We start from the raw sequence: 25,651 nt of genomic DNA on the forward strand, positions 1-25,651 counted from the left end.
GGTTTCATTATGGCACTACATGTACAGTAAATACATCTCTGTAAAAGTACTGCAGTATAGAGTGAATACTACAGACAATTGTAATATATTGATGCAAAACACTACAGTACAATCACAACATAGGTTTATTTGAATCAAAGCAAAAATAATTAGCTATGAAATAGAAAAGACTACTGTAAAACATCAAATGCAGTGTTCCTCAACTTGCTTGCTTGTACTGTAAGAAACAAAACAGGAGTGATTACTGTACTTCTACATTGTCATCAACTCTGTGTTGTGGATTTGGCCACGTTTTTTTCCGTAATTATTAAGATCACTGTTTTTTACCGTCATTTTTAGTTCGATGATGTAAAACTTTGTAAAATTAGTAAAAAAAATTGCTACCGTATTTTTTACGGTAAGGTACGGTAAATGCAACGGTACGTTGTTTTTTTTACAGTGAAATCCGTACATTTCACAGTATATTACTGTGTTATTATTATATTAAATGTCCCGTGAGAGTAAGGGTACATACTGTTAAGGAATTAACATTTTTTTTCCGTTGCTTTTTTACAGTTTTTTACTGTTAAAATTACGAACATTTTTTACAGTGTTCTCATCTACATCACAATGGATGTTTCATGATGTCCATGGAAGATTGTTTGTCTGTTTCCATACAACTATGCATTAAGAGTAATGCAACAGTTACTTATCATTTTGAGCAGCTGTATCAATTGATAGTTAGATCATTGTAAGGAAATGAATAGACACTCATTTGAAATGTAATGTGTGAATTGCCTTTTGAAATAGTAGTACTTTGATGTTAAGTTGTGTCATACTGAACAGGTGATTTTTGTTGAATGAACAAATGATCTAAGTTTTATGTGTATTGTATCCAAGCAATTGAGAAAAGGGTTAGAGTTTTGAAAAATGTGCATTTTGATCATTGGTTGTGAGTTTTGTGAGTTGTGAAAAATAACATCGAGGTTCTGAAAATAGTAACAAAGTGATTGTAAAAAACTGTATTGCACTTCAAGGTGAAACTGAAAGCATTTCTGTAATATAATGTCCAGCCCTCATTCAGAAACACATATTTCCTGCACTGATAAATGAGACTCTTGGATGCGCGCGCACTTCACTGCGACCGCGCGAGGAGCGAACACACACACACACACACACACTGAGCACAGGGCAGCAGTACAAGGGTAAGATCTTGAGTGGCTATTCGTTTGATTATGGTGAAATGGTAGTCTGGAGTCTTAAGAATGATTTATAAAACAGGAGAGACATGGGATGGAGAGTTATGAGTTACGTCAGAAACTAAGATTAGAGATTTTCCTGAAGAGGTAAAGAGCTACTGAATAAGTGCTGTAAGGGAATAAGGTGCTCTGTCTACAGCACAAGATTAAACACAAAATACTGTAAAGTGGCAAAACAAGTAAGTTGTGATCATTCTGAAAATATCTGTAGGCTATTGATAAAATACTACTCATAAAATGTGTCTAAGTCACAATTACAGAAAACGCGATCTGACTTCACTATATTAGGAGATCATCATAATAATGGTTAGACCTAACCTGTACAGTGTAATTATTGTGTTGATGTTGTTTTGTGAAACACTTGTGCTGTTATTGAGGTGAGATATGGGTAAAGTTAGGGACAGGTTTAGGTGTGAGTTAACCTGTGTGTGTGAAGGTCAACAGTGTATTTATGGATGTAATTACAGAAATTAATTACACCTGTAATTACATGTATGTATTTTTTTTGTATGTAAAACATGTATATGTATACAATAAGTGCATTGTATCAAATTATTTATTTAAATTTTAGCACATACTAAAGACACTAAATATAAATTGGGTCGGACTAAAATAATAACACACATAAACAACTTGTAGATCCTCCTTCAGCAGCAAAACCTCCACTGTAAAAAAATAATTATGGGTTTTGTAATTTCTTTATTAAAAAAATTAAGGTGATAATTAAAAATAGTGTGTATATTTTATTAATACAATTGTGGTTCAGTGTTGTATAGAAAATATTACAAAATATTTCATTAATGAAACCACAATTTTATTAATGGTTCATAATTCTTATGGTTAGGTTGTGAATAACTGCATGTTTGTTCTAATAATATGAAGCATGTTGCGACTTGTGCAGCATACAGCCTTTTAATTGCGCAACATAACTCAAAGTCAAATATAAAGAGGTCATTTCCATTCACACTTTTGAGAGTCAACTTAAAATAAAAAAAAATCATTTTTTTTGACACATTTCACTAAAAATAATAAATTCATTGTGTCATAGACTAAATATTTTAGAAGATTTTACATGATATGTAGATTCCATTAAAGAAATCAAGCCTTAAAAACTACTAAAAAATACCATGTGTATTATTGTTACCATATTTTTTTAAACGTAAATAGCACATTTTGGCCAATATGGACCATTCCCGGGGGAACATTTTTTTTCAGTTGATCAGTATTTCTGTGTTTTCTTGATAGTTATAGTTGACAGGCTACGCAACTACCATTTTCAAGCCCAAGAAAGGTAAAGACATCATTATAGTAAATTAATCAATGCGACTCCAGTGGATTAACCTCAGTTTTATGAAGCGATGTGAGCGCTTTATTTGCGCAAAAAGACAAAATTTACCACTTTATTTACAAAATATGAATCTTCGATGCAGCACGACGCATGCGTGTTGTATAAGTGTTAAAAGTCTGTCTCAGATTGTCCGTTGTGTTTCTTAGAGTGTGAAAGATGTCCTCTCCCCGCAGAGTAGCAACAATCCAGAGTTTCCTGCATTTGTAGACACTTATACTGTGGATGCTTTTGTAGACTTTCCCAGCATTTTCGCGGGCTCTAGCATTAGGGTTGCCAACTTCAGAAAAGGAAAATGCGGGACAATCGTGGTTCTTTATAGGAAAATGAGGGATACTCAAAATATTTGTACACTGTGTACGTCATTTCAGTGTCTGCAGTTAAGTGTGTGTTTAAAAGGTTATCAGACATAAACACATTTTTAATGCTTAACCTATTTATGTACAATTTAATTCTAAAAAGAATTTTAATGTCATACATAAAAAAATGTCACATTACAAACAAGCCATCGTTCAAAATAACAGCATTTATCTAAAATAGAAAGCTTTTTTAACATTATACATAGGCGTACAGTTCAAAAGTTTGGTTAGTAAGATTCTTTTTTTTTTTGGAAAGAAATTAAAGAAAGTAATTGCCTACTTTTATTCAGCAAGGATGCATTACATTAATCAAAAGTGACAATAAAGACATTTATAATGTTACAAAAGCTTTCTATTTCAAATAAATCTCTTATGCACTTTATATTCATCAAAGAATCCTGGGGGAAAAAAACTGTTTTAAACATTAATAATATTCAGAAATGTTTTTTGAGCATATTATTCCCTCAGGTATTACATGTTTTCTTGCGTGGCTGGATGTTGGACTCATGAACAATAATCACATTGTTTGCATTCGCCAAAATTGATTTTCCGAAATCAAAATATGGACAGTGAAAGGGAATTACCGTTAGCGCGAGACGAGTCCAGCTTGAAGCGGAAGCGAGACGGCAGAGGATTATGTTCGCAAATCTGTGATTGGATGATGACAGGTGTCGGTGATCATCCTCAAGTGTCGTGATCAGCACTTTTGCTGTTGTGTCAGTCAGTGGTTAGATCAGGCTAGTCAAAAAACGGGACACAGGAGGTCACGCACATGACAAATAAATTAGGCCCAAAATACAGGACGTCCCAGCTAATACGGGACAGTTGGCAACCCTATCTAGCATACACTGTGCAATGCAGCGGCAGGCGCGACGCAAGTGTGTTTTGGTAGTTTCAGCCCAACGCAGTTTTCATTTTCACATCCTGCACCTCGTTGTTTGAATAGCAAGTGCATTTGCACTCATCTGTTCCCCCATGGGCTGCTGGTCTGAGAACCAGGTGTGTGTTCTGGCGCATTGTTGGAGCGATGCTATTTTGAGGAACTGAAATAAAGGGGGGGGGGGGTCTGTGCGCCAGTAATGTGCGCCTATAGGCGGGTCCACGTACACTTTGTCCCGTAGATGGTCTGCTTTAAAGGGATAGTTTGCCCAAAAATGATATTTAAGCCATGATTTACTCACCCTCAAGCCGTTCGAGATGCATATGTCAATCTTTTTTCAGACGAACACATTTTCAGTTATTTTAGAAAATGTCTTAGATCTTTCAGTGGTTATAATGTGAAGCAATGGGGTCCAGCTGATTCAAGTCGCAAAATGTGCATGCATCCTTCACAAAAATAATCCATCCGGCTCCAGGGGGATAAACGAAGGCCTTCTGAGGGTAATCCGTGCAGTTTTGTCGTAAAAATATACATATTTAAAACTTTATAAACGAAAATAACTGGCTTCCGGTGGCGGTCGGTCCGCGTTCATGGAGATGGTTGCTGGCATATGACGTAGGACGTAACGCAGGAAGCGTCGTGACGTAGAACGAGCGTGACAGCGCAGCCAGAGAGCAGAGCAAAACAAAACTCTACGTTCGCTCTACGTCACGACGTCATTCATCTCCATGAACGCGCGCCGACCGCCACCGGAAGCCAGTTATTTTCGTTTATAAAGTTTTAAATATGTATATTTTTACGACAAAACTGCACGGATTACCCTCAGAAGGCCTTCGTTTATCCCCCTGGAGCCGGATGGATTATTTTTGTGAAGGATGCATGCACATTTTGCGACTTGAATCTGCTGGACCCCATTGCTTCACATTATAACCACTGAAAGATCTAAGACATTTTCTAAAATAACTGAAAATGTGTTCGACTGAAAAAAGATTGAAATATGCATCTCGAACGGCTTGAGGGTGAGTAAATCATGGCTTAAATATCATTTTTGGGCGAACTATCCCTTTAACCTCACACACGCGCAGATCCGTTTCCTCACTAGAGAAGCGTTCAGTCTTTCCGCTTGCAAACTCCACCATGGAAATAGCGAATCCACCATGGCTTGAGCGCAACTGGCTTTTAAAGGGAATGGGAGATGAGACTCATTACTCATTAAGAGAATAGGGACAACTCTTTTAGACCATGCGCCGGGAGTGCCGACCATTTTCTGTCATTAAACTAGCAAAAGTGGATTCGGACGCGCCCTAAGTGCACTTGAGCCGTGCGCTTTAGACCATGAGCTTACATTGTTAATATAGAGCTCTGCATCTCTCTAGTGCAATTTTAAGATCCCGTGAAAGCGTTTAGGATGGAGGTATGATTCACACCAACCAATCGTTCTTAAGAAGAACAGATTTATCAGTAACCAGGCTTTGTATGCACCTGTGCATCCCACACTTCCAAACTCTTTCCTTTATTGACTCCTTCAATGAGTCGTAACAGAGGTTCACTTACTTTTTCCCCATCACATGTCAGTTCATAAATACATACAACATTCTTCCTCCTCCACGTTTAGCTTGGAAAATATCATGAGTTTAAGTTTGTTTTCAAATATTTGTTTAATGAACTTTCCTCATGAGTGATGTTGACAAGTGCTGCTTTGCATTTGTGTTTTTGTATTTCTTTTATGTGCTGAACTGACATGCTGCTGAACTTGTTCCTTGCTCTAGTTACATTCTTGGCAGAATGCTTAAATGCCGGCAGGATAACAATTTAGTAAGATTTGCATAAACAAGCATTGTGATACTGCCTTTATCGTGACAATATATAGTGAAATATCTGCTTGCTATCATTCATTTTTGCTCAAGTGTAATTAAAATACATTTGTATGATACCCCCCCCCCCCCAACACCTTTGAAAATGAAACATTTTTCCTTTTAAATCTGTTCTATGATTAAATGCTATCCTTATTTCTTATAAGCATAACATTTTGCAATCATTCTGTTTTCGCCACATGGTAAAGAGTCATTTTTTGCCTCAGGCAAAAAAGATCAAGAAAGACAGCAGTTTCTTGGTAATCTTATGCAAATTACTGTGAGCAATGTAAATCAAGTCAAGTCACGCTCGTTTACATTCCTCATTATTCAAATGTGGGAAAAAAAATGATCACATGCACAGAAATAGTTTTCCCCAAAATGCAAGTGCTGTCATTACTCAGTGTACTCACCCTAATTTATTTCATAGTAAACATTAAAAGAGGATAATGTTCAGGGGCGATTCTAGGATTTCAGTATTAGGGGGGCTCAGCCCACAATGAGGGTATGATTTAAAAAAAAAAAAAATTATATATTGTTTGTATACTAGTGTAGGCATGAACATATATGATAGCTTTGTGTGAATAAAAGACCAAATTAGAAACAATACAACCATATCTGTGCATCTCATGCACTGTTTTTATGATGACATTACAGTGCTCATTCTGAGGCGGTTAAAATAGAGACAGGTTCAGGTCACATTATAAAACTAAACTTTAAAAACTAACTTAAAGAAATACTAACTTAAAGAATTACTGATGTCATGGGTTGGGTCCACAATGAAGCAAGTAGAGCATCCGTTAGCAGTGGTCTAAATTTATTCAACTAAAAAGAAGGAAGATGACAAAGGGAGTGACCCAGAGCAGAGCCCGTAAGAGGAAGGCCCCCAGGGGAACCAGTGGAGGGAAGAACCAGGAGCCCGACAGACTGAAGTGGAGCTGGGAGAGGTGGAGACCCGCTGCGCAGACCGATCGGCCGATGACTTGAAGCAGTGCATGTCGGTTACAAATTGTGTCTGACTTGAGACAGCGCCGACTCCACATGACTGACGCATGCCATCAAAGTACCGTGAAAACGATTTGAGAGCAGCGGCTGATTCATTCTGCGCAGCTTCTCCAGAGCGGCTGCACGAGCTCTGATGACGACACAGCTGATCCACACCTGGGCGGATTCACCGCATGACAACGATCACGTGTGTTTCGTGTTTATTCTCACACCTTCAGTTCCACTAATGCTCACAAATCTGTTTTTTATAACAGTAAAATCTCTTTTCATGTAGTCCAAATATTATATTGTGTCATGTTTATTAAAATAAAACTGATTTTAAAAAAACGTACACCCCACGTCATTGATAGTATATAGGCTTATGTTGAACTTTATTCTTATACAAACAGACACCGTATTTAGCAGGACTGTACATAAAGTATTGAATAAAAAAGTTTCTGAAAAGTCTTTGTATTTAACAAATATTGCATTTATTTCACTTCAGTGGTGGTAAAGTATGCAAAGACAGCGCGAGCGTCACTACGGGAAGCAGAAAGTGTCCAACTTCATATCTCAGTTTTCAGCTCCTCCCGCCTGTACGCGGCAACTCTCACCGATCGGTTTCATCCAGCTGCAGCCGATGTCCAACACACCTTAAGACGACTGTAGGCCTGGAGTGCAGACCACTGGGAGTGAGGACAATGGTGGAACCGGAGGGAAGGAGGAGCCCGGTGGGACCAGAGGGGTGGAGGGTCGAGGCGTAGCTGGAGTGACGATGAACCAAAGTGGAGCCAGAGGGACGAGGGATCAAGGTGGAGCCAAAGGGATGAGGGATCAAGGTGGAGCCAAAGGGACAATGAGCCAAGGTGGAGCCAGAGGGACGAGGGATCAAGGTGGAGCCAGAGGGACGAGGGATCAAGGTGGAGCCAGAGGGACAATGAACCAAGGTGGAGCCAGAGGGACGAGGGATCAAGGTGGAGCCAGAGGGACGAGGGATCAAGGTGGAGCCAGAGGGACGAGGGATCAAGGTGAAGCCAAAGGGACGAGGGACCAAGGTGGAGCCAATGGGTCAGAGGGCCGAGGTGTAGCCAGAGGGACGAGGATCAAGGTGGAGCCAATGGGTCAGAGGGCCGAGGTGGAGCTAATGTGTCAGAGGAGCAGAATGGTGTTGTCAGGGGCAGGACCACTGGTGATGGAGACTTGAGGCTAGACGGGACCAGCGACAACAAAGCAGATGTGAAGAGGGGCGGGATCAACTGGAATTGGAGGCTTTGAAGAATTAAATCATCCAGCTGGTCATACCAATCCTTGGGTTCCTCGCACAGCACACCTTTAGTGGTGGGATTATGGGCAGGGCTCCAGTCCATACCTTTGAAATCCACTAAATCTCCCTCTGGGACGGACATCAGTACCGGCTCTTGCACCTTGACAGACTGCGTTTTGGCACGGGCTCTGGGACAAAGATGGCCTCAAAGATTAGCACCTTAACATTGAAGACACCAGACACCGAACTAAACTGAACAGAGGGTTTAAATACACAGAGACTGAACAAGATGATTAACTAGACACAGGTGAGAGCACTAATCAAAAACCATAGCAACCAATAAGGAGCGGGAACATATGAGCCAATGAAACAGAAACACGAAAACAGGGTAAAATCAACTAAAAGTCCATAGAAACAGAACATAAACCTGACAACTGAAATATTCACTCAAGTATTACTAAAAGTTCATTGTATTTAATAGAAAAGAGTTATGTGAACTCAAAATCTGATTGTATTAAGCTGAACTTAAACTGAATGATGCATGGTTTGCACCAGACTGTACGAGGGTCCCTGGTGAAAAATAAATATGCTAAGTATACTTGCAGCCAGACTAATTATCAAGATACTTCAAGTGTGTTAATGACTAGTTAACTTGAAGTGTGCTATTTTGAAACAACTAATTTTGTGCTAAGTATATTTTAGTTGTAATTAAATTGTAGTAAAGCATAATTTTAAGTGTATTTGGTGTACTTTTGTGTACTAAATTGCATACTTTGTCTTCAATAACAAATGCACATTAATAGACAAATAAAACTTAGCTATACTTTGTACAAAATACTGTTGTATACTATAATGTATTTTGAAAGTATACTTTCAATGCATTGATCATTTCCAGCACACAGTTAAAATATACCTAAAATATGTTTTTAATAAAGTGCAAATAAATACACTTTTAAAAAATAAACTGAATTTTCACTTCAAGTATATTTTTCTAAAATATATTTTTCTAAAATATACTAAAGTACAATTATTTTAAAGTGTGTTAAAAGTTGTTTTGTGAAAATAGGTAAAAATACTTTTCACATGTTTAAAAATAGTACAATAAAGTATTTTTGTTTTTTTCACTAGGGGAAATAAATGCTGAAATGAAGTGTTATTTTGTGTGTTTTTGCACAAGATTGATAAAGTGAGAGATGTGTTGGTGTTTACTGGTTAATATTCTGTTATGTTTGGATTTATGGGAGTTTCTGTTATGTTGCAGTTTTGCAACACTATACTTATGCAAGTGTATAGTGATTTTAGCACATGCTAGTTAAGAATTCAAGGTAATATGATGGTTATGCAACAAAACTGTGCAAGTTTAGTAAATATTTCAATTCAATTGTAATTAATATGTTTGTGTAGCACTAAATACAAAATTTCAGTTCTACTTTAATGTTCAACTTTGTTGACTTTAGAAAATTGATGCAACTGATTGCCTCAATTTTATTTTTTTATTTTTTTAGTTCTGCCAACATTATGGTTTAAGGGTTCTTTGGATTTGTGGTTCTCAGACAGATGTCAAACTGAGTTGGTGCAAAGTCCAGTGATTTTCCCCCCATTTTGTTTCATTATGCATCAACATGTTTAGCAAGCCTTAACAAACAGATTTTTGAGTCATAACACATCAGTTGTTCTCAAGATATGACGATATCTTCTAGATAATATCATCAAACTATTTGCTATCAGATAAAACGTGCAACAGAAGTCTGTCACAGTTCTGTCACCTCGGTCTGGATTTTCCTATGGGTTTGTGACAGGGCTGTGACACGCTCGGTTTGTCATGTGTTTATGTTCAGTCTGGTCCTGTGTGAGCACATGAGTGTCTTGTTGTAGTTTGTAGCCTCTCATTTATGCCTAGGGTTGGAGTTTGTACCTTTCCAGTTTGGCATCCGAATAAATCACTCTGCATTTGAATCTACGTCTCTTGTCTACATCACGTGACAGAACGAATCGGCCATCATGTGGATTCAGCGGAGCGAACTTTGTCCCGCGGAGAGGGAGAATGGGATCTCCTTATTTAAGTATTTTTCCGTGTGTGCTCAGAGGAATGAGGAGATCAGGGCAGTCGGCCCTCGGTCGGGAGGCGGTGAGATCTGTACTATGACTGTTAATAGTGTTAAGACCCCTGCTGATTTTCAGCGGTTTGAGGGAACCCGATTGGCCAGATTTTCTGGGACCCGCGGAGGCTGTAGGAGAGGAGGTGATAGAGGAGAGTTCCAGCATCACTCTTCACATCGGTCTCTCCTCGACCCAGAGGTTCATCTACCGTCGGGTTCGCCCATTAGAAGGACATCACCACGGGGACCGTCCAGCACAGATCCCTCACCACTGATCTCGTCCAGTATAAGGTCTTCGCCACTGGTTCCATTCAGCGCAGGGACTTCATCGATGGTTTCGGAGTCTGCATGCAACCATCCGAAGGGACGGAGGAGGAGAAGGTCGGCGCCGGTTCATTCCGAGACTGTTCACGTCACGTCTGCCCAGCCAGAGACGGTTCACGTCACGTCTGCCCAGCCAGAGACGGTTCACGTCACATCTGCCCAGACAGAGACGGTTCACGTCACGTCTGCCCAGCCAGAGACGGTTCACGTCACGTCTGCCCAGCCAGAGACGGTTCACGTCACGTCTGCCCTGCCAGAGATGGTTCACGTCACGTCTGCCCAGCCAGAGAAGGTTCACGTCACGTCTGCCCAGCCAGAGACGGCTCACGTCACGTCTGCCCAGACAGAGATGGTGCACGTCAGTCCCAACGAGTCGTCTTTTCACGTCAGTCCACCCAAGCCTGAACTCCACGTCAGTCCTGCTGAGCATGAACTCCTGAGGCCCATTCTGGTGGCCTCTGGGACATTGTCAGATTACTTCGAGCGTCTGGCCAGAATCCTAGAGTTGCCTTTCGGACCCACAGTGTCCGTTCCTGAGTCGGAGCCAGTGTCCGTTCCAGTGCCCGAGCCGGTGGTGCCAGTTCCAGTGCCCGAGCCGGTGGTGCCAGTTCCAGTGCCAGTTCCAGTGCCTGAGCCGGTGGTGCCAGTTCCAGTGCCAGTTCCAGTGGTGCCAGTTCCAGTGCCTGAGCCGGTGGTGCCAGTTCCAGTGCCTGAGCCGGTGGTACCAGTTCCAGTGCCAGTTCCGGTCCCTGAGCCGTTGGTGCCAGTTCCAGTGCCAGTTCCGGTGCCTGAGCCGGTGGTGCCAGTTCCAGTGCCCGAGCTGGTGGTGCCAGTTCCAGTGCCCGAGCCGGTGGTGCCAGTTCCAGTTCCTGAGCCGGTGGTGCCAGTTCCAGTGCCAGTTCCAGTTCCTGAGCCGGTGGTGCCAGTTCCAGTGCCAGTTCCAGTGCCTGAGCCGGTGGTGCCAGTTCCAGTGCCAGTTCCAGTGGTGCCAGTTCCAGTGCCTGAGCCGGTGGTGCCAGTTCCAGTGCCTGAGCCGGTGGTACCAGTTCCAGTGCCAGTTCCAGTCCCTGAGCCGGTGGTGCCAGTTCCAGTGCCTGAGCCGGTGGTACCAGTTCCAGTGCCAGTTCCAGTCCCTGAGCCGTTGGTGCCAGTTCCACTGCCAGTTCCGGTGGTGCCGGTTCCAGTGCCTGAGCCGGTGGTGTCGGTGCCAGTTCCTGAGCCGGTGTCGGTTCCTGTTCCTGAGTCGGTGTCGGTTCCTGTCGTCTCCTCCCTGGCCTCCCGAGGGTTCGTCTCCGCCGTGGCCGCCCGATGGACTGTCCATTCCACCCTGGTCACCCGAGGGAGAGTCTCCGCCCTGGCCGCCCGATGGAATGTCGTCTCCGCCGTGGCCGCCCGAGGGGTCGTTTCCGCCGTGGCCTCCCGAGGGTTCGTCTCCGCCGTGGCCGCCCGATGGACTGTCGTCTCCGCCCTGGCCGCCCGATGGACTGTCGTCTCCGCCCTGGCCGCCCGATGGACTGTCGTCTCCGCCCTGGCCGCCAGATGAACTGTCTCTCTCATCCTGGTGCCCTGCAAGATCTGTGTTATCCTGGCCCGTAGTCTGGAATCTAGGCCCTCCCGTCCCTCCCTGGTACCTTTACCTCTATCCCCTTTGTGTATTGGTGTCCTGAATTGTTTGTTTTGTTTTTTGTGGTCTTGCTCGTGGTGTTTTTTGTCTTTGTTTTGGTGTGCCTCCTTGGGAACGCCAGGTGGCGTCCCTTTGAGGGGGGGTAGTGTCACAGTTCTGTCACCTCGGTCTGGATTTTCCTATGGGTTTGTGACAGGGCTGTGACACGCTCGGTTTGTCATGTGTTTATGTTCAGTCTGGTCCTGTGTGAGCACATGAGTGTCTTGTTGTTTCTTGTGCCATGTGCTCTCGTCGTAATTGTCAACCCCGCCCATCTTGTTATCTGATTATTGGTTAATTTGTCCCACCTGTGAATCTCGTTACCCTCCTTTGTTTGTTCCCCTATTTAGTCTCCTTGTGTTTGTAGTCTTGTGCCGATTCGTTGTTATTGTTACGTGTTCCAGTTTGTAGCCTCTCATTTATGCCTAGGGTTGGAGTTTGTACCTTTCCAGTTTGGCATCCGAATAAATCACTCTGCATTTGAATCTACGTCTCTTGTCTACATCACGTGACAAAGTCAGCGCTGAATTATTCAACTCATAACACTTTTGATCTTTTTCCTACAAGAATTTAGATAAGACATTTCACTCTGAGTTTAAACAGACATTTACATGTGTCAATATTTGATAATAATGATTTCAAACGAATAGGATGTGCACAACCTCTTCACAGGAACTATCAATCTATATACTGTACCTATCTACCTACCTATCTAAAGTTACATTTATTTATATAGCACTTTTCACAGTGCACATTGTTGCTTTACAAAAAATTATGATATTTGAAATCATGTCTATCTCTTAATCTAAACAGTACTACTGTGTGTTTAGGTGTAGGATTCACAACCAGAAGAGTAAGCAGTTGTACCGAAGACGGCCTGAAGTCATTTGACACCCGAAACTGATCACACATACAGTATCATAGAGAATCAACACTGACAGTCTCTGAGAGCCTTATCAGACTTCAGTTTTACCTTTCCCACAATGGCTTTATTGAACGCCTGGAACGTCTCTTTGGACGTCAACAACAGCTATTTCAAATCCAACTTCTCCGAATTAGAGGACACACAACCCACGGAGAAGAGCTGGGCAGCTCTGTTCATTCTGGCCATTATATTTTTCACTGTTGTGGGGAATATACTGGTGATCATGGCGGTGTCCATCGAAAGCAAGCTTCACAATGCCACCAACTACTTCTTGTGCTCGCTGGCCGTAGCGGACATGCTGGTGGGATTCCTGGTTATGCCAGCCTCGCTTATTAGTATTCTTTACAGTAAGTACCATGCTTTTTTCTTTCTTTTTTAAACAACAAATGCACATAAATAGTCTGAAAATATTTTCTCACAAAAGCTCTCTAAAAATACATGTTTTTGTTTGTTTTTTTACTGTCATGAAATAATTTTTTTAATTTTCCTTGAATGGGCTTCATTGTTTTTATGCCAAATATATATTGGTAACACTTTACAATAAGGTCCTGTTCATTAACGTTAATTAATGCATTTAAAACAATACATTTGTTACAGTATTTATACATTTAAAAATAAAGCTGTTCACTGAGAGTTCAGGTCAATTAAATAATATTAGCAGATACAACTTTTGATTTTATTAATGTATTAATAAATGTTTGATTGAATTATTAACGAAGATATCGAAGTATTTTTTATTATTATTTCATGTATGCATCAAATGTTGACAAATGAAACGGTATTGTAAAGTTTTACCAATAATTTCTTTACTTTTTCATCTTTTCTTTTTTTTTTTTCTTGTGGTGAAATATAGCCCAGACATGTCTTTGTGAGATTCACCTGAATTTTACAGTTTGAAGTAATTGTAATATCAGTTTATTATAGATTATATCTATTGTCTGTGGAACAACTTAAGGAATGCTTAGTCATAGCATATTTAGGCAAGACAAAACCATTGTTTTTTCAGGTATTCACTTTTAGTTCCCTTTCGAGTTCCTGAGAGTTCCTGAGACACAGAGAACAAAGGTTACAGTCGTAACCCGAGACGATTTTGAGCTATTTGTGTCTTCTTTCGCACTACTGAAAAAGGAAACATTCAAAATACACATTTAAGAGTTTATTTTATCTGATTTATAGAGTGATAAGAAGATAAATCTTCTCTGTAAAACCTTTAACCTTCGACTGTAACATGTCAACAAAATCTGACCTGGCTTTATCCAATCTTCAGATTTCTGTTCCAGAAAAGTATGCAAATGACTGCATATTTAATTCGATAATGCATAATTTGCATATTTAACCATTTCAGAAAACTTTCAATGCAAAACAAGTGTCTTAACATACTGTGATTAATCATGTATGGTGATAACATTTTTACTTTATTTACATATATAGTGTCTTGCCTTAACCCTCTTCGCATGGCTGTCAAAAATTACTTTTTTCATTGAAAGGAATGTACTATATTTTAGTTTGATAATGTTTTTTTATGTAATATTTTGTATTTTTAGTGGATTTTATACTACATTATATTTACGCAGTAGTTATAATCCAGTTATTCACGATCTGAAAATTAATTTTCCAACTCAAACTGTCGTAAATCTTGAATGCTTTAAAGGACAGCCTGAAGTTTGATCTCTTTTCAGCGATGACACTTGGCAAATTATTGCTGAATTGAAAAAGTTAACTTAAAAAAAGTGACAGAATTTTACATTTATTGTTATGAAAAGTGCACAAAAATACTATTTTAAATTTTTATATGAAATCTTTATTTTGTCAAAAACACGTTTTACTCTAAAACTGCAAGACAATCAAAGCCATAAATCTAAATAAGTTCTGTTCCAACTTTGAGGATGATATCTCCAAAAATGATCTTTCAGTGAGAGTGTGTTTGGCTGCAGTACCGAACGCTTCCACTAGAGGAAATTAGTTTCCCGTTAATTTCCAATGCACTCATTTTTGACCGCGAGGAGCACAAGTGTGACTATTTTTTACAGGATCATTTAATCACGTCCATGATTTATTTTTGTGTTCACATAGCAAGTCACCATTCCGATGAATTAAAAAAAAAAAGTAACATTTTTCGATCAAAAATGACCAGCACCAGAAAAAAGTGTTCGCTGAAACATGTTTGTGAAAATGCTAGGTTTATCTCCTGAAACGTCCTCCTCCTGTTGTTTGCAGATCACACCTGGCCTCTCCCTGACCTGCTGTGTCCCATGTGGATCTTCCTCGATGTGCTGTTCTCCACAGCCTCCATCATGCACCTGTGTGCCATCTCTCTGGACCGCTACATCGGCATCCGTGACCCGTTCAAATACGGCCGCAGCAGCTCGCTGCGCAAGGCCATGCTCAAAATAATCACTGTGTGGACCATTTCTATAGGTGAGAATGAAGCATCCAGTGTCACAGAGTTTCAGAAGATTGTGGTTCGTGATGGTTTATACTGTACAGAAAACAGTCTCAGAAACACATTTCAGCACACAAGCACTCATCAGGGTTAAAGAGAAAAAGAAAAAGGCCACCCACTGCCACTTATACCAGCGACGGAAATAAACACAGTTACAATAGCTTAATATGTGGGAGAGCGTTGCTATAGAGAGTGACAATATTGTGTTGCAGTTTGTAGCACTTCAAAGTCAATACCAAATCAAAACTAGTTAGCACATTATTTATAATTGATAGGTTTAATGACAAAATATGGTTATGGTTACACTTAAAATAGTTACAAAATAGATGTATTGTGTTGAGAGTAAGAGGAAAGAGGAGGTAAAGGTAGAGAGAGAGAGAGAGAGAGAGAGTGTTGAGAGTAAGAGGAAAGATGAGGGAGAGAGAGAGATAGTAAGAGGACAGAGGAGGTAGAGAGAGAGAGAGAGAAAGAGAGAGAGAGAGAGTGTGTGTGTGTGTGTGTGTGTGTGTGTGTGTGTGTGTGTGTGTGTGTGTGTGTGTGTAGAGATTAAGAGGAAAGAGGAGAGAGAGAGAGAGAGAGAGAGAGTGTTGAGAGTAAGAGGAAAGATGAGGGAGAGAGAGAGATAGTAAGAGGACAGAGGAGGTAGAGAGAGAGAGAGAGAAAGAGAGAGAGAGTGTGTGTGTGTGTGTGTGTGTGTGTGTGTGTGTGTGTGTGTGTGTGTGTGTGTGTGTGTGTGTGTGTGTGTGTGTGTGTGTGTGTGTGTAGAGATTAAGAGGAAAGAGGAGGTAAAGGGAGAGAGAGAGAGAGAGACAGAGAGTGTGTGTAGAGATTAAGAGGAAAGAGGAGGTAAAGGGAGAGAGAGAGAGAGACAGAGACAGAGAGTGTGTGTAGAGATTAAGAGGAAAGAGGAGGTAAAGGGAGAGAGAGAGAGAGAGAGAGAGAGAGAGAGAGAGAGAGAGAGAGTAAGAGGAAAGAGGAGGTAAAGGGAGAGAGAGACAGAGAGTGTGTGTAGATATTAAGAGGAAAGAGGAGGTAAAGGGAGAGAGAGAGAGAGAGAGAGAGAGAGAGAGAGAGAGAGAGAGAGAGTAAGAGGAAAGAGGAGGTAGAGAGAGAGAGAGAGAGAGAGTAAGAGGAAAGAGGAGGTAAAGGGAGAGAGAGAGTAAGAGGAAAGAGGAGGTAAAGGGAGAGAGAGAGAGAGAGAGAGAGAGAGAGAGAGAGAGTAAGAGGAAAGAGGAGGTAAAGGGAGAGAGAGACAGAGAGTGTGTGTAGATATTAAGAGGAAAGAGGAGGTAAAGGGAGAGAGAGAGAGAGAGAGAGAGAGAGAGAGAGAGAGAGAGAGAGAGTAAGAGGAAAGAGGAGGTAGAGAGAGAGAGAGAGAGAGAGTAAGAGGAAAGAGGAGGTAAAGGGAGAGAGAGAGTAAGAGGAAAGAGGAGGTAAAGGGAGAGAGAGAGAGAGAGAGAGAGAGAGAGAGAGAGAGAGAGAGAGAGTAAGAGGAAAGAGGAGGTAAAGGGAGAGAGAGAGTAAGAGGAAAGAGGAGGTAAAGGGAGAGAGAGAGAGAGAGACAGAGAGTGTGTGTGTAGATATTAAGAGGAAAGAGGAGGTAAAGGGAGAGAGAGAGAGAGAGAGAGAGAGGGACCCAGAGAATCAGAGAATCTTCTTTTATCCTTTCCCTGACCATGTGACTAAAGCCCAAATGTGAGACATTCAAACTGACCAATCAGATGATTACACTTCCCCCACTGTACTAAAGGTGTGACAGTTCATCGAACTGTTAATCAGTTAATCAGTGCTAATTACAAGTTAACGGTTAACATGTGCTATGTGATTTGATGATTTGAAAAACATGCTCTGCTCCCGCCTAAAGTGTGATGCGGGTCTAATTTGCATACAGATATCTGCAATGTCATTTGGCCTAGTTAAATATGGCAAGCCATTTTAACATTTAAAAGCTAATTTTGACTATCCGGAATTAACATTGTAGATATCAACAATGTCTTTCTGACTAGTCGTAATTACATTTTGGATAATTGGAATTGTCATTCAAGATATCTGTAACGTAATTGTGACTAGTCGAATCGACAGATAGAGATATCTGTAATTCAGTTTTAACTAGGCAAAACTGAATTACAGATATCTGCAATGACGTCATTGAAAATGACATTCAACTCGTCACACATCTTAAATGACAATTGCAGATATCTGTAATTCAGTTTTGACTAGGCAGAATGAAAGTTAAAGATATCTCAAACGTCATTATGACTAGTGCAAATTATTGTGCATGACGTTGCTCTATTTTAGATATCCATTTCCCCTCCCCGCCATATTCAAAGAAGAAGTGGGTTCATTTCCTTATTTCTATGAATGGAAGAAGAAAGAAGCAGTCATGGCGTTGGCTGGAATCGAAAAAAACACCAGAAAATTATTTTTATATACAAAAAAAAAATAATAATAATAATGTTGCAATACTATGTTTATGATCATGCTTAAAAGGTTATTGTTGCCGTAAGATTTATGCGTGAAAGAGATTCACACTAATTCACTTTACATGCATGCTGACATGCATGCTATTCTTGCCATGGAAGTACAATAACATTAACTTCCTTAGATGAGAAAAAAAGTTCTTAGTTCAGATTAGTTCTTATTTTTTATTTTATTTTTTCAGTTTGAAACAGTATCTAACAGCATTAAAAAGACGATTAAAAACTCTGGTTGCTCCGACATGGTGCTAATCAGTGCTAATTAAAGTTAACAGTTAACAGGTGCTATGTGATTTGATGATTTGAACAACACGCTCTGCTCCCGCCTAAAGTGTGATGCATACAGATATCTGCAACGTCATTTGGCCTAATCAAAACTCTAATTCAAGATATCTGTAATTACATTTTGACTAGGCAGAATGAAAGTTACAGATATCTCAAATTTCAGATATCTCTAATCAAAATTAATTTCAAGATATCTATAACTTGATAATAGATATCTACAATTAAATTATGACTATCCCTAACTAGTCAGAATCAAATTGAAGATATCTCAAACTAGAATTACAGATATCTACAATTCAGTTACAGATATCCGTAATTTACATAGTGGATATCTGCAACTGAATTGTAGATATCTGTAATGATAAACCCCATACAAATGAATGGCAAAAGTGACGTCATTTGTCCTAGGAAGAATGTCTTTGTGGATATCTGAAATTACAATTATGGATAGGAAGAATCTAGTTGCGGATATCTGAAATGTTCTTTTTGACTAGGCAAAACTGAATTACAGATATCTGCAACACATATCCAGTCTAGCTGTTAAATGTTAAAATGGCTTGCCATAAACGTCATGCACAATAATTTGCACTAGTCATAATGACGTTTGAGATATCTTTAACTTTCATTCTGCCTAGTCAAAACTGAATTACAGATATCTGCAATTGTCATTTAAGATGTGTGACGAGTTGAATGTCGTTTTCAATGATGTCATTGCAGATATCTGTAATTCAGTTTTGCCTAGTTAAAACTGAATTACAGATATCTCTATCTGTCGTTTCGACTAGTCACAATTACGTTACAGATATCTTGAATGACAATTCCAACTATCCAAAATGTAATTACGACTAGTCAGAAAGACATTGTTGATATCTACAATGTTAATTCCGGATAGTCAAAATTAGCTTTTAAATGTTAAAAGGGCTTGCCATAGTCCTACAGCGTTTTTCTACTTTACCACAGTAAAGAATACGAATATAATAGGCCTAATTAAAAGCGAACCAATGAAGAAACGTTTAATCCCTTTAGAAAATGGGTGAGACGTGAGGGAAGATTTGGGAAAAGAAACAAGAGATTCCATGCAGGGATGAGTCACGATTTTTGGATATTCGATTAGTTTATTTAATTATAGAATATCGAATAGGTTGTGCGATTATTCTCTAAAATAAAATCTCCATGTTCTGGTGCTGATGCGGTGACGCGTTCATGTAACCAGAGACGCTGCCAATAACATACAGCTGTCACAAAGAACCGGCAAAAGTAATGATTATGAATGTGTCAAATATATCAATGAGACATTTTAATAGAATACCTAATGGAATAATATTGTTAAATTCGCTGATAATCGGGTGACCAGATCGCAAACCAGAATTTAAAGCCGACAAGCTATGGGTTCACGCACAACTCTCTCATTCGTCGTGACGTTATAACATTTCGTCTCGTCTCGTTTTGGTCAACGAAAATGAAGAGACATTTTAGCATAGTTTTTATTTTGTAAACCACATTTAGTCTCGTTTTTATTTGTCAACGATATTGCATTATTTAGTCATCGTCACATGACCAGCATTTACGTCTCGTCTCGTCTCGTTTTCGTCAGGTGATAACGGTTCGTTGACGACAATATTTCGTCATAATTTTCGTTGACGAAAGCAACACTAAGCAGAATGAGTCAGAGGCCTTCAAGTTTAAGACTGAGTTCCAGCAAAGACCTCAAAAGAGGGATCCTGGCCTCCATGAGTTCTGTCTATGGTCCTTCAGGAATCACTTCTCCTGTGATTTCATGTGCAAAAAAAGATCTTGCAAGATCTGTGCAGGAAGAAACTGCACTCTACCAAGTTTGGTAACACTTTATAATAACTGCACGCTATTAATCATTAGTTAAGCATTACTGAACAGTAAATTCATCATTTATAAAGCATTAATAGACATTAATAAGCAGTTTATAAATACAGCTATAAATGCTCTATTCTTGATTTATAAGCATATCTATAATGTGTTTAATAATTGTATTTTCATACTTTATTAATGATCAATTTATCATTTCTAAATGAAGTATAGCATTATTTCATTATTCCGATCTCACTGTCGACAGCTTCCGGCAACTGCAGGGACAGAGCAAAAATGTAACGGCTCAGCACATTCCTTGAGTAATCGACCCCCTGTATGATCAGGCCCAGGAGCCTTCCTGAACTTACACTGTTTGAAAACTGTCCCCCACATCAAGAGGGACACAATCATTCTCTCCATTTATCCGACATCCTCAATTTCCTGATTAAAATCATAAGTATCAAATCTCATATAAAAACTATTAAAATCCTGTGACAAAACAGCATCTGAACTGAATCCATTGTAATTCTATTATTTCTTTTCCTACTATCCTGGCCTGTTATTAAATGCACCCCCTCCCAAACAGAACCCACATTTCCCATTTTCATTTTTAACTGGAGATCTTCCTTATAGACTTCCCTCTTAATTTCTCTTTTTAGCCTATAATGCTCTACCGTATTCCCCTCTAAAAGATTTCGTAACCCACGGTTTGCGTATTTCCTTAATGATTCAGCACCACGTAATTCATGGATAACTGGAAAAATGATTCAGATATTTCCAGATAATCGAGGCTTTGTTTGTCAAGTGCGACATTTCCTTTAAAGGGAATTACTTTTTAACAGTTACAGTTCCTCTGGAATTTTTGCTCGATTGTTACTTATCCATTTTGTCAGTGAAAAACCTCCTTTCGCACAAATAGCAACAAGGTCAGCTCACATCTGGCATGTGTGGAGTACATGTGTACCAGATGTGGGCCGGATCTGGGCCGACACTATGTTGCTGTCTGGGATATATGTAATAATGTAAGCAGTCAGGCAAGCAGACTGACCCGGTTTCCTTGCGCTCCCTGGGGTTGTTGTAAACAGCGCTAACAGGAGCTGACAGGAGGAATGATATTCGTGTCATATTCAGCATTTATGATGCATAATGCTCGTTATTTCTGCACAGCTCCTCTTATGGTTTTGTTATAATATAGTAATAATAGCTAATCCCACCCCAGTCTCAAGCACTTTCATTTGCCGTTGTCAATCCGAGTGCATCGTTTATGCCGGTCATGTATTTCACCCTGGATCGCCCAATGAAACAAAATGCTCTATTTTTAAAAAATAAAATAAAATAAATAAAAAGTCTAAATCTATTCTTAGTCACAGTTGCTTAACTGAAACTACAGTGAAAATCAGGCAACTATAAATTAAACATTTCAGCCTGATCTCACGGCAATTCGTACGAATTCTACGAGGTGGCTAATTCGTACAAATTCATACGACCTCACTCGTACGAATTAGTAGGATTTTTGCTAAATCGTACATATTTTACGAATTGCCCAATTCGTATGAATTCATACGAATGACCTACCCCTGACCCCGCCCCTAAACCTACCCATCACGTGGGTTTAGACAAATTGTACGAGTGAGGACGTACAAATTCGTACGAATTAGCCACCTTTTTATCACTCGTACGAATTGGTCGTGAGATAGCGTTGAACATTTAGACCATTACAAAATTAACAAAAATAAAATGTAATAAAATTTGTTGTTTTTAGAGAATAAAAACTGGCAGCTGTGGTAAAAATATTAACAAATTTACAGAACAACCTGCACATTTTACAGCTAATCAAACATACAAATAAGATTAAAGATAATTAAACCTCTTTAATTCAAGAATCAAAGCAATAAACAGGAGAATTATTTGAAGGAACCACAACCACATACAACCTGATGTTAAACAATGCAAGACAAGGAACTGAAACAGAGGGCTTATAAACAACAGCAAACAAAGGAGCTAACGAGATAATTAATGAAACACTGAGGACTCAGATCAATCTGAAACCTGTAGTAGACAGACAGCCAGGGAACAGAGGAGAAGATAAACTAACAAACTAACTGCAAACACAATACAATCAAAACTGAATGAAAAAAAGAACATATAGGTATACCTGACATTAAAAACATAAGATGTACATAATGTACATTACTGATAAAAAGAAAAAGAAAAACCATTAAATGTGAAGTGTCAGGGAATTCTGTGAATGTTAGTTTAAAGATTTTCACTGTAAAATATGAGATGATTTGTTCTTTTTACTTAAAAAAAATGGTACATTTAACAGTGTTTTACTGTAAAATTACATAAAATGTAGGGTTAGATTTTTCCCTGCATATAGTATGTATAAACTTAAGTTTTTCCCTTATTTAGCACTGGAATTTACTGTTAACCAGTTAACAAGTTTTTACTTTAACAGGTTATTACTGTTTTTTGTCTTTTACAGTTACACTTTTTATTTATTTTTACAGTGCTAGTGGCACAATTTAATATTTGTTATTAACTTGCAACTGTGGAGGAAAGGACAAACCAAATTATCTATTTAATCCTCATCTAACAGCCTCAGACAGTTTACACGTATCTCAATCAAATATGATAGTTGAATAAGTATTCTGACAGCTTTTTCTGTTTTAAACTGACAGCATATTTCAGTGGGGCAAACTGTAATAAAATAATGGGTAACACTTTATTTTGATGGTCTTTTTTGAACATTCTGTTCACTATAAGTAATTTTGCAACAACAACTAACTCTCATTAGAGTATTAGTAGAGTGTCTGCTTAATATCTGCTAACTCTTTATTCTGATGCTCCCAAACAGACACTCTACTGACTGTAAGTAACTCTGCAACTACATGTCAACTTATTCTAACCCATACCAGTCTACTAATACTCTACTAATACTCTAATGAGAGTTAGTAGACATGTGGGTGCAACGTTACTTATAGTCAACAGAATGTGTTAAAGGGACCATCAAAATAAAGTGAAATCAAATAATGTAATCGGTGAGATCACGAGATGAGTTAAAGGATTAGATCACTTTCAAAAAATCTTTTGCTGATAATTTACTCACCCCGATGTCATCCAAGATATCCATGTCTTTCTTTCTTCAGTCGAAAAGAAATGAAGGTTTTTGAGGAAAACATTGCAGGATTTTTCTACACAGAATGGACTTCCAACTATACCAATGTTCAAAGAAGGTTCAAATGTCCGTCTCAATGCAGCTTCAAAGTCTCGACACGATCCCAGTCGAGAAATAAGAGTCTTATCCAGCGAAACAATCGGTCATTTTCTAAAAAAAACATATATATATACTTTTTAACCACAAATGCTCGTTATGTACCATCTCTGAGATGCGCCACGCATTGCGTCATCACATTGGAAAGGTCACGCGTCACGTCATCAATCAATTAACGCGTCACGTCATCAAGTTATTTGTCTGTGTTCTCCGGTTCAAAAAGGAAGGGAAGGGCGAAAAACTCCATCTCATTTTCTCCTCCAACTTCAAAATCGTCCGACATCTTTGTTTTAATTTATTATTACTATTATTTTTATTTTTTTCATGACCTTTCCAATGTGATGACGCAATACGCATCTCAGAGATGGTACAAGACGGGCATTTGTGGTTAAAAAGTATATATATATATTTTTTTTTTTTTGAAAATGACCGATCATTTCGCGAGATAAGACTCTTATTTCTCGACTGGGATCGTGTCGAGACTTTGAAGCTGCATTGAGACGGACATTTGAACCTTCTTTGAACATTGGTTTAGTTGGTTGCCATTGAAGTCCATTCTGTGTAGAAAAATCCTGGAATGTTTTCCTCAAAAACCTTCATTTCTTTTCGACTGAAGAAAGAAAGACATGGATATCTTGGATGACATCGGGGTGAGTAAATGTTTTTTGAAAGTGAACTAATCCTTTAAAACAAGCTTTCTGAAGTGATCCTTGACTCTTGTTGTTTTCTTCTTCTCTTTCAGTGTTGTCGCTGCCCATTCCAGTGCTGGGTTTGCAGGATAAGCAGAAGGTGTTTGTGAACGGCACCTGCGTGTTGAACGAGCCTCGCTTCGTCCTGGTGGGCTCATCCGTGGCCTTCTTCGTTCCTCTGGTCATCATGGTGGTCTGCTATATCCTGACTCTCCGGGATCTCCAGAAACACAGCTTATCTTTCCCGCAGGAGAGCAAGAGCAACTCCACATGTTCTTCCGCGAAGATAACAGACACGAGTCTGCTCAAGAGTGAGTCCTCCTCTAAGAAGTCCACATTTCCGATCAGCAAACGTGTGTTCAGAGCTCCACGAAACCAAGGCAATAAAGGCATGATGCAAAATATAAAAAACGAGCAACGAGCCTCCAAAGTCCTGGGGATCGTCTTCTTCCTCTTCCTGGTCATGTGGACTCCGTTCTTCATCACGAACGTGCTGATCGCGATCTGTCGGGACGACTGCAGTGAGGTTCTCTATAAACTCATTAACTTCTTTGTCTGGGTGGGATACGTGTCCTCGGGAGTGAATCCCCTGATCTACACCCTTTTCAACAAGACGTACCGCCAAGCCTTCGCTCGCTACCTACAGTGTAAATATCAGGAAGAGAAGAAGATCCAGTCCAACAGAATATGCTGACACACGCTTACATCATATGTAAGCATTACATCTGATCACATTACATCTGATCATAAATAGACTAGTCAGACCCTTAAAGGGATACTTCACCTCTGGAAAGATGAATGTGTATTTAAAATGGGTCATTTATGTAGAAGAAATGTGAAATTATTTTTGAATTTGGAGCTTTCTAGACTGAGAAAAGCCAGAAAATGTATTTTTGGCTCATGTGGATGAAAGACAACAACTCCCAGAATGCACTTGCTTCACTGCTCTACGAAGCCACTCCCAAGCCACGCCTACCGGTAAGAGCGCGCAGTTTAAAACAACAAGGCTAGGCTACTAGCGAGTCTCCATGACGAGTCTGCCCGGGATTTCGAGATCGCACAAAATGTCCGGGATTCGGCTTTTGCGTTCTACAGTCGCCATTCATCATGTTTACTGTGGCGAGCAGGACGAGGCTAGGGCCGCGGGAGAACAATGCGAGGCCGGTGACGTGATTACTGATGCAGACGCACCGGTCTCGTATCTCTCACGGAGGAGCGGGTATTTTCTTAGCAATGCTATAACGCACATCAACCGATCACTTGTTTAGCGTTCATATAAACACTACATTCAGATTCACCGATCGGAATGAATTCAGTTAGATTGAAGCAAAAGGTGTGCATGTAAACAATGAATGGCGACCACAGAAAGCAAAAGCTGAATCCCGGACATTTTGGACGATCTCGATGGCCGGACATGTCCGGTAAAAAGAGGATGGTAACCCCTACTACTCAGCTGTCTCCACAGAACAAGAGCCTGCTAGCTTAGCTTCCAAAGAAAGATGGCTGACACTATGTGTACATTCTGTGAGTGAGATCCCCCTATGGGCGGGTTGAGAACATGCTCCTCTTATTGGCTGTAGTCTCTCGTCTCTGGACAAAAAATCCTCAGATCGGAGAAAAAATACATAAATCTCTCGTCTCAGGGGGATATGAGGGAGGGAAGCACGGTCAATCGAAAATACTACCGGATCAAAGCTTAATGCTAAATTCTGAAGTATCCCTTTA

The 25,651-nt window shown here is 39.8% G+C and overlaps 1 protein-coding gene across 1 annotated transcript; it reads left to right on the forward strand.

Annotated features, from left to right (window-relative positions):
- Nucleotides 1–1,116: 1,116 nt before the first annotated feature.
- On the forward strand, nt 1,117–24,620 carry LOC311097948 (5-hydroxytryptamine receptor 2A; the record flags this gene model as incomplete). The annotated part of the gene is made up of 4 exons (XM_084137959.1): nt 1,117–1,184; nt 12,840–13,281; nt 15,152–15,352; nt 23,980–24,620. The coding sequence occupies exons 2-4, from the start codon at nt 12,993–12,995 to the stop codon at nt 24,618–24,620; spliced, it is 1,131 nt and encodes a 376-aa protein (XP_083994085.1). The 5' UTR covers nt 1,117–1,184; nt 12,840–12,992.
- Between the last annotated feature and the right edge of the window lie 1,031 nt (nt 24,621–25,651).

This window comes from Abramis brama (genome assembly GCF_963993115.1).
Source record: "Abramis brama genome assembly, chromosome: 15".
Classification (NCBI taxonomy): domain Eukaryota; kingdom Metazoa; phylum Chordata; class Actinopteri; order Cypriniformes; family Leuciscidae; genus Abramis; species Abramis brama.